Source organism: Leptonychotes weddellii, chromosome 1 (assembly GCF_054177405.1).
Source record: "Leptonychotes weddellii isolate Sample4059 chromosome 1, ASM5417740v2, whole genome shotgun sequence".
NCBI classification, from domain to species: Eukaryota; Metazoa; Chordata; class Mammalia; order Carnivora; family Phocidae; genus Leptonychotes; species Leptonychotes weddellii.
Genome location: NC_138369.1, coordinates 79876359 through 79889423, shown reverse-complemented (window position 1 = coordinate 79889423; position 13065 = coordinate 79876359). Strand labels below are relative to the sequence as shown.

At 38.4% G+C, this 13065-nt stretch overlaps 1 protein-coding gene across 4 annotated transcripts in view; it reads right to left on the bottom strand.

The window, feature by feature from the left end:
* The window catches only part of PCCB (propionyl-CoA carboxylase subunit beta), a 91535-nt gene that overhangs the window by 8920 nt on the left and 69550 nt on the right, over positions 1-13065 (bottom strand). For all 4 annotated transcript variants that reach the window (XM_006727913.3, XM_031035199.2, XM_081826809.1 and 1 more), the window contains one exon: positions 7008-7131. In XM_006727913.3, coding sequence (XP_006727976.1) covers positions 7008-7131 — 124 coding nt within the window. The remainder of the gene's footprint in view (positions 1-7007; positions 7132-13065) is intronic.

The window sequence follows — 13065 nt, the reverse complement described above, 5'->3', positions numbered from 1 at the left end:
TCATGACCTGAGCCAAAGGCAGACACTTAACTGACTGAGCCACCCAGGCACCCCAAGACTTTATTTTTTTTTTTAAGATTTGAGAGAAAGAGAGACAGAGAACACGAGAGAGCACACGCACAAGTTGGAGGGGAGGGCAGAGAGGGAGAAGCAGGCTCCCCGCAGAGCAGGGAGCCCAGCATAGGACTCGACCCCAGGACCCTGGGATCATGACCTGAGCCGAAGGCAGACGCTTAACCAACTTAGCCACCCAGATGCCCCTAGACAAAGACTTTAAAATAACTGTCTTAAATATGGCCAAAGACGCAAAGAAAAACATGAACAAAGATATTTAAAAATCAGGAAACAATGTATGAACAAAATGAGAATATCAAAAAGAAAGAAATCATAAAAAGAAACCAAACAAATTCTGGGGCTGAAAACTACCATAATTGGGGAAAAAAAAAATTACAGGGGTTCAATAGCAGATTTGAGAAAACAGAAGAAAGGATCAGGAAACCTGAAGATAATTTAAATTATCCAGTCTGAGCAAAAAGAAAAGAAAAAATGAAGTTAATAGAAACTAAGAGACCTATGAAATACCATCATTTGAACCAACATATGCAGCAAGGCAACACCAGAGGGAGAAGAGAAAAAAGGGACAGAGATTATTTGAAGAAATAATGTCCAGAAACTTCCCAAATTTTATGTAAAACATGAAGCGACAAATCCAAGAAACTAAGTAGAACACAAACAGACCCCCCACTAAGCCACATTATCATCAAATTACTAAAAGATAAAGACAGAATCTTGAAAGTAGCAAGACAGAAGTGACTCACCATATACAAGAGATCCTCAGTAAGATTATCAATTGATTTCTGAGTAGAAAAACCATGAAGGCCAAAAGACAACGGGATGACTTAGAGCATTGAAAGAATAAAACTGTCAACCAAGAACTCCATGTTTGGCAAACTGTCCTTGAAAAATAAGGGACAAAGTAAGACACTCCAAGATCAAAGCTGAAGAGTTCATTACCACTAGGCCTCCCCTACAAGAAATGGTAAAGGGAATCCTTCAGGTTGAAATGGAAAAAATACTAGACAGTACCACACAACTGTATGAAGAAATAAAGATCTCTAGTAAAGGTAACTACATGGGGAAATGTAAAAGCCAGTATTATATATATATTTTTTTAAGATTTTATTTATTTATTTGACAGAGAGAGAGCAAAAACAAGCAGGGGTAGATGCAGGCAGAGGGAGAGGAAGCAGCAGGCTCCCCGGGGAGCAAGGAGCCCAACATAGGGCTCGATCCCAGGACCCTGACATCATGAGCCAAGCCGAAGACAGACACTTAACCAACTGAGCCAGTCAGGCACTCCACATTTTTGATTTGTAATACCATTTTTTTATTTCTTATGTGATTTAAAAAACAAATGCAGCCCAGAAAGTTTTACTGGTGAATTCTCCAAAACATTTAAGAAATTATACCAATTCTCTACAATCTCTCCCAGAAGACAGATCAGAGGGAATACTTCCTAAGTAATTCTATGAGGCCAGCATTACGCTATTACCAAAACCAAAGACATTACAAGAAAACTACAGACCAATGTCTCTCGTGAACACAGACATATGAATCCTCAACAAAATATTAGCAAATCAAATCCAGCAATGTTATAAAAATAATTGTATACCACTTCCAAGTGGGATTTATCACAGGTAGGCAGATTCAACGTTTGAAAATCAATTCATGTAATCCACTGCATCAACAGGCTAAAGAAGAAAAATCACACGAACATGTAAGTAAATAGAGAAAAAGCAATACTAGGACTACAAGGGCAACTTCTCAACTTGATAAAGATCATCTAACCAAAAATCTACAGCTAACATCATGCATAATGGTGAAAAACTAGAAGCTTTCCCACTAAGATCAGGTACAAGGCAAAAATGCCCCCTTCTCCACTACTTTTCAAAACTGTACTGCAAGTCCTAGCTAATCCAATAAAACAAGAAAATATACAAAAGGTACACAGACTGGGAAGGAAGAAATCAAACTGTCTTTGTTCACAGATAACCTAATAATCTATGTAGAAAACCCTAAAGAATTGCAAAAACACTGCTGAAACTAATAAGCAATTATAACAAGGTTGCAGGATACAAAGTTAATAAACAAAAGTTAATCACTTTCCTATATACCAGTAGTGAATTTGAAACTAAGAACACAGTACCATTTACATTAGCACCCACTAACCAAAAAAGAAATACAGAGGCATAAATCTAATAAAACACATTATAAGATCTATATGAGGAAGACTATACAACTCTGATGAACAAAATGGAAGAATTAAATAAATGGAGACATATTCCATGTTTATGGATAGGAAGACTCAATATCATCAAGAGGTCAGGTATTTCCAACTTGATCTCTAGATATAACACTATTCCAATCAAAATCCCAACAAGTTATTTAGTGGATGTTGACAGGCTGATTCTAAAGAGTATATTGAGGGGCAAAAACCCCAGAACAGCCAACACAATATTGAAGGACAAAATATAGTTGAAGGACTGACAATACCTAACTGCAAGACTTACTATAAAGCTAAGTAATCAAGACGTGTGGTACTGGTGAAGGAACAAACAAATAGATGAATGGAACAGAACAGAGGAACCAGAAGTAGACCCACATAAATGTAATCAACTGATCTTTGACCAAAAAAAATAAAAATAAAAAAACAAAGGCAATACAATGGAAGAAAGATCATTTTTCAACGAATAGTGCTGGAACAACTTGATGTCCACAAGCAAAAGAATTAATCTAGACACAAACCTTACACTTTTTATGAAAATTAACTCAAAATGGATCCAGAGACCTGAATATAAAACACAAAACTCTAAAACGCCTAGAAGATAACATAGGAGAAAAACAAATAACCTTGGGTATGGTGGTATCTTTCTACCAAAGGCATGATCTATGAAAAAAATAACTGGTAAGTTGACCTCATTATAATTAAAAACTTCTGCTCTGCAAATGACACTTTCTAGAGAAATGAAAAGATAACCACAGTCTGGGAGAAAGTATTTGCAAAATATACATGTGATAAAGGAACTGCTATCTAATGTATACAGAAAGCTCTTAAAACTCAACAATAAGAAAACCTGATTAAGGGGCGCCTGGGTGGCTCCAATTGGTTAAGCATCTGCCTTCAGCTCGGGTCACGATCCCGGGGTCCTGGGAACGAGCCTTACATCGGGCTCCCTGCTCAGTGGGAATCCTGCTTCTCCCTCTCCCACTCCCCCTGCTTGTGTTCCCCGCTCTCACTGTGTCTCTGTCAAATAAATAAAATCTTAAAAAAAAAAAAAGAAAGAAAGAAAAGAAAAAGAAAAAGAAAACCTGATTTTAAAAATGAGCTAAAGATAAAAAAGGGGGGGGAGGGACTAAAGATCTGAACAGACACCTCACCAAAGGAAACAAAAACATACAGATGGCAAATGAGCACATGATAAGATGCTCGACATCATGTCATCAGAGAAATGCAAATTAAAATGAGATACATCTATGAGATACATACATATATCTATGAGATACATACACATCTATGAGAATGGCCAAAATCCAGAACACTGACAAGACCAAATCCTGGTGAGAATGCAGAACAAGAGAAACTCCTGGTGTGTCAATGTACATTCATCAGTTGTAACAAATGTACCCCTCTGGTTCCACATATTGATAGTGACGTAAGCTGTGCATGTGTGATAGCAGAGCCTACTATATGGGAACTCTGTAGTCTTCACTTAATTTTTCTGTGAAACTAAAGAGCTCCAAAAAATAAAATTTATTTTATAAAAAGGATTATATACCATGACCAAGTCGGATATACTCCAGTAATGCAGAAGTGGTTCAACATACAAAATATCAATCAACATAACACACCACATTAACAGAATGAAGGACAAAAACTACACTATCATTTCAAATGCCACAGACAAGGGATTTGACAAAATCTATCAACCTTTCAAGATTAAAAAAAACAACACTCAGAAAACTAGGAAAGAAGGAAATTTTCTCACAACGAGGAAGGGCATTTATGAAAAACCCACAGTTAACATATTCAGTGGTGAAAGACAAAGTTCTCCCCCTAAGATCAGGAACAAAATAAGGATGCCTGCTTTCACCAATGCTATTCAACAGTGTGCTGGATATTCTAATCAGAGTAACTAGACAAGAAAAAAACAGTCAAAGGTATCCAAATTGGAGAGAGAGTAAAAATACCTTTTTTGTAAAAAAATATGATCCTATATAATATCCCAGAGAATCCACAAGAAGGCTAGTAAAGCTAATAAGCTCTGCAAAGTTGCAGGTTGCATGATCAACAAACAAAAATCAGTTGTGTAGTTGTCTTTCTAATAACGAACAATCCAAAAAGGAAATCGAGAAAGCAATTCCATTTATAATAGTATCTAAGAGAATAAAACATGTAAGAGTAAATTTAACCAAGAGGTGAAAGACTTGTACACTAAAGACTACAAAACATTACTGAAAGAAATAAAAGACCAAAATAAATGGAAAGATACCCTATGCTCACAGGTCGAAACATCTTACTACCTAAAGTGATCTGCAGATTCAATGCAATCTCTATCAAAATTCCAACATCCTTTTTTTGCAGAAATCTAAAAGCCAATCTTCAAATTCATATGCAACTGCAAGGATCCCAAAAAGCCAAACCAATCTTTAAAAACAACTTGAGAAGGCTCACAGTTCTCAATATTAAAACCTACTACACGAAACTACAGTAATGAAAACCAGCATGTGGATAAACCTAAACAGACCAATTAAATAGTATTAAGAGTCCAGGAAAAAACCCACACATCTACAGCCCACTGATTTTCGACAAGGATACCAAGATATTCAATAGGGAAGAACAATCTGTTCAACAAATGGGTGCTGGGATAACTGGATTTCTACATCAAAAGAATAAAGTTGGACCCTTAACTCACATGATATGTAAAAATATACTCAAAATTGATCAAAATAAAATGTAAAAGCTAAAAGCATAAAATTCCTAAAAGAAAACATAGGGAGAAAGCTTCATGACACTGGACTTGTCAACAGGTACCCTACCAAGCACAAACAACAACAAAGATATATTGGACTTCATCAAATTTTAAAATTTTTGTACACCAAATGACATTATCAAGAAAGTGAAAAGACAAACTACAGAATGGGAGGAAATATTTGCAAATCATATAGCTGATAAGGCTTTAATATCCAAAATATAAAGCACTCCAACAATTCAGAAACAAATAATTAAAAATGCACAAAGGAGGGGCGCCTGGGTGGCTCAGTCGGTTAGGCGGCTGCCTTTGGCTCAGGTCATGATCCCAGAGTCCTGGGATCGAGCCATCAGGCTCCTTGCTCAGCAGGGAGCCTGCTTCTCCCTATCCCTCTGTCACTCCCCCTGATTGTGCTTGCTCTCTCTCATTCTGTCAAATAAAAAAAATTAAAAATGCACAAAGGAATCTAATAGATATTTCTCCAAAGAAGACCTACAAATGGCCAATAAGCACATGAAAAGATGCTCAACATCACTAATTATTAGGGAAATTTAAATGAAAATCACCCATTAGGATAGCTATTTATCAAAACATAGCAGAAAATAAGTGCTGGAGACAGTGAGATGTAACTGGAACCCCATGCATTGCTAGTGAGAATGTAAAACAGCGCAGTCACTGTGGAAAACAGTATGGTGTTTCCTCAAAGTAAACATAAAATTACCATATGACTCAATAATTCCACTCCTAGGTGTATACCCAAAAGAACTGAAAAAGGAGATTCAGATAGATACTTGCATACCGATGTCGCAACAGCCAAAAGCTGGAAACAAACCAAGTGTCCATCACAGATGAATGTGGTATACATGTACGATGGACTATTACTTAGCTGTGAAAAGTTAAAATGAAGTTCTGATACATGCTACCACATTGATGAACCTTGAAAACATTATGCTAAGTAAAATAAATTAGACACAAAAAGACAACTACAACATGATTCCACTCACACAGGATTCCTAGAATAGGTAAATTCATAGAAAGGAGATTTACAACAACATCTATCGGAGTTTCTTCTCTGACGATGGAGGGCTCCTCTGAGGAAAAGGCATTATCAAGGTGTGTCGGTAAGGTGGAAAGGGAGTCTTTTTCTACTTGAAAAATTTCTGGAAGATAGTGGTAATGGCTGCAAACAGTGTGAATGTAATTAATGCCACTACATTATACCCTTAAAATTGGTTAAAAAGGCAAACTTTGTTATTTATACACACACATATATTTTTTTTTACCGTGATAAAAAATATTGTTAAAAAAAAAATACACTTTTTTCTAAAGACAAGGTAAAATTGCCATGACAGAAACAAAAGATGAAGCTGGGCCAATAAGGGAGGGCGTATTTCTCCTACACAGGGATTCAAAACAAACCTAAGAAGGAAAATAGGAGAAAAGCAGTGTCTACAGTCCCCATGCCACACTTCCAACTGTACCCAGAGCACAGCCATGGATGAGTCCCCATGACCTGGCTGGCCGTAGCTCAGCTCTGGCCATCTCCCCAGAAGGCTGTGGGGCACAGACACGGGAAGATGCTGTTAACTCATCACCCACCGTGTCCTGGACACCCCTGAAGACACTGGAGGTAAAATGATGGCTAGGACACCCTGCCCTCATGGAGCTTATAGTTTAGTGGGTGAGACATAAATCTAACCAGCAGGAGACAGAAAGCAGACCTCTGAAAAAGTAAAGACCTTCTGAACTCGAAAAAAGAAAGTTATCTATAAGCCTTAAAAAAATTAAAGTATGAAAGAAGCATTTTGAGATATGAACATTAAAAGAGAAAAGAGCTTTTATAACAACATCTATCGGAGTTTCTTCTCTGGCCATGGAAGGCTCCTCTGAGGAAAAGGCAGAAGACAAACACTGTGAGCCCAGGCAGCCCCGGCCCCCAGCTGCCACCCGAGGTTGGTGAGAGCCTCTCCCGCCTACCTGAGGCCACCTTAGGTTGGTTGCCAACAATTCCAACGGTCCTCCCATTCATTCTTGCAAAACCAACAACGATGTTCTTGGCATAATTGGGCATGATCTCAAAAAATTCTCGCTCATCAACAACCTGCAGGGATAAATTTACACCTGAGCTCAAAATGATAAAGAACGAGATACAGCTACATTACAGAATGACAGAGGTGGAGAGCCCCCACCCACCGCGGGGTCTGCAAGGATGCAGGCATGGCAGTGCCTCCTCCCTGCTGGGGAGGAGAAACCAGTGCACCCTTTTTTAAAGGTTCTATTTGAATTTGGCATTATTTTACTCTTTTAACCTTATTTTGAAATCATTTCAAACTTACATAAAAATTTCCAGAACAGTAAAAAAAGTGTATCTCCATTTAACATTTTACCACATACGTTTTACCGTTCCCTCTCTGTCCCCACCTACATCTCCTCTCTTTCCTATTTATATATATTTATATATATATAAATGTAAATTTATTTATATATACACATATATATTTTTCTCTCTACATATGTATGTCTATGCACACAATTTTTCTCCTGAACTATTTGAGAGTAAGTTACAGACAAGATGCCTCTTTACTTCTAAGTACCTCAGTATGTACCTCCTAAGAACAAGGACATTATCATAAAACTGCAGTGAGATTGTCAAAATCAGGAAACTAATACTACTAGCTACTATAAAACCTTGTTCAAATATTGCCAGTTATTCCAGTAACACTCTTTATAGCAACAAAAATCTGGTTCTAGAATCTAACCCAAGAGCAGCAGTTGCTTCTAGTAGTCACATCACTTAGCCTGCTATAATTCTCCCCCCTCAGTCCTTTTCTTCATGATCATGACATCTTTGAAGACCACAGACTGATCATTTGGTTATTTGCCTTCCATTTGGGTTTAATGTTTCTTCATATTTAATGTCAGGGTAATCATTTTTGGCAGAGTATCACAAAAGTGACCCTCTCAGTAAATCACATCAAAAGGCACATAATGGGGGCACCTGGTTGGCTCAGTTTAGTGTCTGACTCTTGATCTCATCTCAGGTCTTGAACTCAGGATCATGGGTTCAAGCCCGGTGTTGGGCTCCATGCTGAGCATGGAGCCTACTTAAAAAAAGGGGAGGGGGTGCACATAATGTCAATTTGGCCATTAATGGTGGTGATATATGCAGGTTTCTCCCCTGTAAAATAAGTATACTGTGGGGAAATACTTAGAAATTATGTAAAAATCCTATTTTTCATCAAATTTTCACCCACTAGCTTTAGCATTCATGATTCTTACCTGACGCAATTATTGCCTTGATAGCTGCTGAACGGGGATTTCCCTCACCCCATTTATTAGCTAGAATTCTACTATCAGAGAGCTCTCTTGTCTTTCCCATTTATTTACATCATCCACAAGTATGAACTTAGGAATTCTTGTTTTATTATGTGGATTGTAATCTTTGCCATCATTATTTTATGTTTAAATTGCCCCATATTTGCCAGTGAGAGCTCATTCAAGGAGGGTGCTGTGCCACTTGATGTTTCTCCATTGCTCTTTGAGCACTATGTTACATTCTGGAATTACCTTACTTGCAGGTTCATCTTGTAATTTTTCTTGGCCCAAGCCCAGAATCAGCCATTTCTCCAAAGGGCTCAGATTCCTTGGGGGAGGTGGGGGGGAGGTGAAGGTAAGCTTGCTTCTAAAAAGCTGTCCTAGAGGACAGAGCTAGGAAATCCACAGACACACACACACCCATTTCTAAAAGTAGTATGAAAACACTGAGTTCATATTAATAACTAATTCTAATCCAATTCAACCATGGGTTTCATTCTAATTTGCCCCTTACCATATTCAGAACTCCTTTCTCCTACAGTAGATATTGGACTCCCATTATCCTCAAAATGAACTTACTTAATCCTTAAATACAGAGTAACTGGTTTCAGAAAACCCCCTATTACTGCAAACAAAACAAAAACTAAAATTCAGTACTGCTTTACAACTATTCGTCGCTGGACTAAAGGTATATAGTCAAAATACTGTCTTTAAAAGTTATTCATTTGAAACACAGGTTCATTTGTTTTTATTCCATCTTAAAGGTTTTCCCTCAATCTTTTCTTTAATATGTAAACATTAACATAGACTAATGTCACTCCCTTCCACCCTAATTCTACTCACCCTGTCATTAATCTCATTTTCTGATTTATCTCTCATGTGTATATTACAGAAATGAGTAGATACATGTATATCTTTTTAATTCCCACTTCTGTCTAAGAAGGAAAGTAACCTACTACAAATACTCTTTAGCACTTCAGATTTCTTCACTTAACAATATATCCTGAGAATTGCTTCCTATCAGTTCATAGAGATCACGCTCGCTCTTTTTCCTGCCTAGGACTCTACTGTGTGGAGGTCCCAAAGTTTACTCAACTTATCTCCCATGTGTTGCTTACATTAAATTCAGGCTGCCTACATTATTTTGCAATTGCAAATAACACAACAGTAGTAACCTTGAACGTCTATAATTTTGAATGATGAGAAGTGTATCTTCAGTATAAATACCTGAAAGGTACACTGCTGGGTTCACATGTAAATAATACCCACTTAGTCTTAGAAATTACCATATGCCCTTCCCAGCAATTTATGAGACAGTCTGCTTTGCCAGACTTACCAACGGAAAATGTTTTCAAGTTGTTAATTTTTTGCCAATCTGCCAGATGAGAAATGACGACTCAGTGTAATTTTAATTTGCATTTCTAACATAATGAGTCAAGTGGAAAATCTTTCCATATCTTTAAGGTCCATTTTATATATATTTTTGTGAGCTATGCATGGTTCCTGCCTGTTTTTCTATCAATTTTGGTCTTTACTTCCTCCATTTTTAAGAGTTTTTTTTAACGTATGAAGGATATTAGTCTTTTTTTTTTTTTTCCAGATTTATTTGAAAGGCAAGATGGTGGAAGAGGAGGAGACCTAAATTTCATCTGGTCCCAGGAATTCAGCTAGATAGGTATCAAACCATTCTGAACACCTACAAACTGAACAGGAGACCGAAGAATAGTAGCAACTCTCTGAACAGAAAAGTGATCACTTTGTAGAAGCAGGGACCCAACAAGCAGCAGATCCGGGGAGACTCCCCTTCCTCCCCCGGGAAGAGTGGCGCAGGAGCGCACCGCAGGGATCTGCTGGGTTTTAAGACTCCACACGGGGTCGTGAGCCAGAGATAGAAACGCTGGGTCACAGGCCAGGTGAGCACGGAGTCACAGAAAGACAGGGGGGCCTGAGTACAGAGCTCCCAGATATTGGAGGGGGTAAGCTGGCTGCAAAGACAGAGCCGAGGAGTGGGCTCTCAGATCGGGGTTGCCATAACCCGTGATCTGCGGCACAGTCGGGCCACTGCTCTTCCAGCAGGGACCCAACCAGCGGCAGATCCGGGGAGACTCCCCTTCCTCCCCTGGGAGAAGTGGCGTGGGGACACACCGCAGGGATCTGCTGGGTTTGAAGACTGTAAACGGGGTCGCGTGCCAAAGACAGAAACTCTCAGTCACAGGCCATGTGAGCACAGAGTGTGGCTGGAGACCGGGGAGACAGGAGTGATTGACTGCTTTTCTCTGGGGGCTCACTGAGGAGTGGGGCCCCCAGTTCTTGGCTCCTCTGGGGCGGAGACTGGGAGGCCGCTACTTTCACTCTTGTCCTCCAAAACTGAATGGAAAGCTTGCAGGGAACAAAAGCTCCCGAGAGCAAACCTGAGCAGATTACTTAGCCTGGCCCGGGCAAGAGCGGGGCAATTCCGCCTCGGACAAAGACATTTGAGAACCAGGGTAACAGGCCCCTCCCCCAGAAGATCAGCAAGAACAGCCAGCCAAGACCAAGTTTACTGATCAAAGAGAATGGCAGAACTCCAGAGCTAGGGGAATACAGCACATAGAATTCATGGCCATTTTTCCCATGATTCTGCAGTCTTTCAAAGTTAATTTTTTTAATTTTCTTTTTTTTCTATGTTTTTTTCCCTTTTTCAACCAACATCTTATCAATCCATTTTTTTAAAATCTTTTTTATGTTTCATTTTTAGAGCCATATTCTATTCCTTCATAGTAGTTAACCTTATTTTTGGTATATCTTTAAAATTTTGGGATACAGTTTCTTCTAACAGACCAAATATACCTTAAATCTCTAGTGTATGGCTTTGTTCTAGTCTCCTGCCTGATCACATTCTCTCCCTTTTTTTTTTTTAATTTCTCTTCCTTCTTTTTTCAACACCATCTTATCAATTCCTTCTATAAAATCTTTTTCAATATTCACGCTTATAATCATATTCTATCCCTTCATTGTATATACCCTAATTTTTGTACATACAAGTTTTTCTTTAAAATTTTAGGGAGGCAGTTTCATCTAACAGACCAAAATACGCCCAAAATCTAGTGTGTGGCACTGATCTATTCACCAGCCTGATCATATTTGATCATATTCTTTTTTTTTTCTTTTTCCCTTTCTTCCCCTTTCTTTTCCTCTGTATTTCAGGTCTCTTCTGATTTGTTTAGTGTGTATTTTTCTGGGGTTGTTGTTACCCTGTTAGCATTTTGTTCTCTCATTCATCTATTCTCCTCTGGACAAAATGAAGAGATGGAAAAACTCACCTCAAAAAAAAGAACAAGAGGCAGTACTGACTGCTAAGGACCTAATCAATACATTAGTAAGATGTCGGAACTAGAGTTCAGAATGACGATTATAAAGACACTAACTGGGCTTGAAAAAAGCAGGGAAGATACCAGAGAATCACTTTCTGGAGAATAAAAGAACTAAAATCTAACCAAGTCGAAATCAAAAAGGCTATTAATGAGGTGCAATCAAAAATGGAGGCTCTGACTGCTAGGATAAATGAAGTAGAAGAGAGAATTAGTGATATAGAAGACCAAACGATGGAGACCAAAGCAGCTGAGAAAAAGAGAAATAAACACCTACTGGATCACGAGGACAGAATTCGAGAGATAAGTGATACCATAAGATGAAACATTAGAATAATTGGGATCCCAGAAGAAGAAAGAAAGAAAGAGGGGGGCAGAAAGTATATTGGAGAAATTATAGCAGAGAACTTCTCTAATTTGGGGAAGGAAACAGGCATCAAAATCCAGGAGGCACAGAGAACCCCCCTCAAAATCAATAAAAATAGGTCAACACCCCAACATCTATTAGTAAAACCAGTCTCAGAGACAAAGAGAAAATCCTGAAAGCAGCTCAGGACAAGAGGTCTGTAACCTACAACAGTAGAAACATTAGATTGACAGCAGACCTACCCAAAGAGACCTGGCAGGCCAGAAAGGACTGGCATGATATATTCAGAACACTAAATGAGAAAAATATGCAGCCAAGAATACTATATCCAGTTAGGCTGTCACTGAAAATAGAAGGAGAGATAAAAAGCTTCCAGGACAAACAAAAACTAAAAGAATTTGCAAACATGAAACCAGCCCTACAAGAAACATTGAAAGGGGTCCTCTAAGCAAAGAGAGAGCCAAAAACTAACATAGACCAGAAAGGAACAGAGACAACATACAGTAACAGTCACCTTACACTCAATACAATGGCACTTAATTCATATCTTTCAATAGTTACCCTGAATGTAAATGGGCTAAATGCCCCAATCAAAAGACACAGGCTATCAGATTGGATAAAAAAAACAAGCCCCATTGATATGCTGTCTGCAAGAGACTCATTTTAGACCCAAAGACACCCCTAGATTGAAAGTGAGGGGGTGGAAAACCATTTACCATGCTAATGGACATCAAAAGAAAGCTGGGGTGGCAATCCTTGTACCAGACAAATTAGATTTTAAACCAAAGACTGTAATGAGAGATGAGGAAGGACATTACATCATACTTAAAGAGTCTATCCAACAAGATCTAACAATTGTAAATATCTATGCCCCTAACATGGGAGCAGCCAAGTATATAAGCCAATTAATAACAAGATCAAAAAAACACATCGACAACAATACTATAATAGTAGGGGACTTTAACACCCCCCTCACTGAAATGGACAGATCATCTAAGCAAAA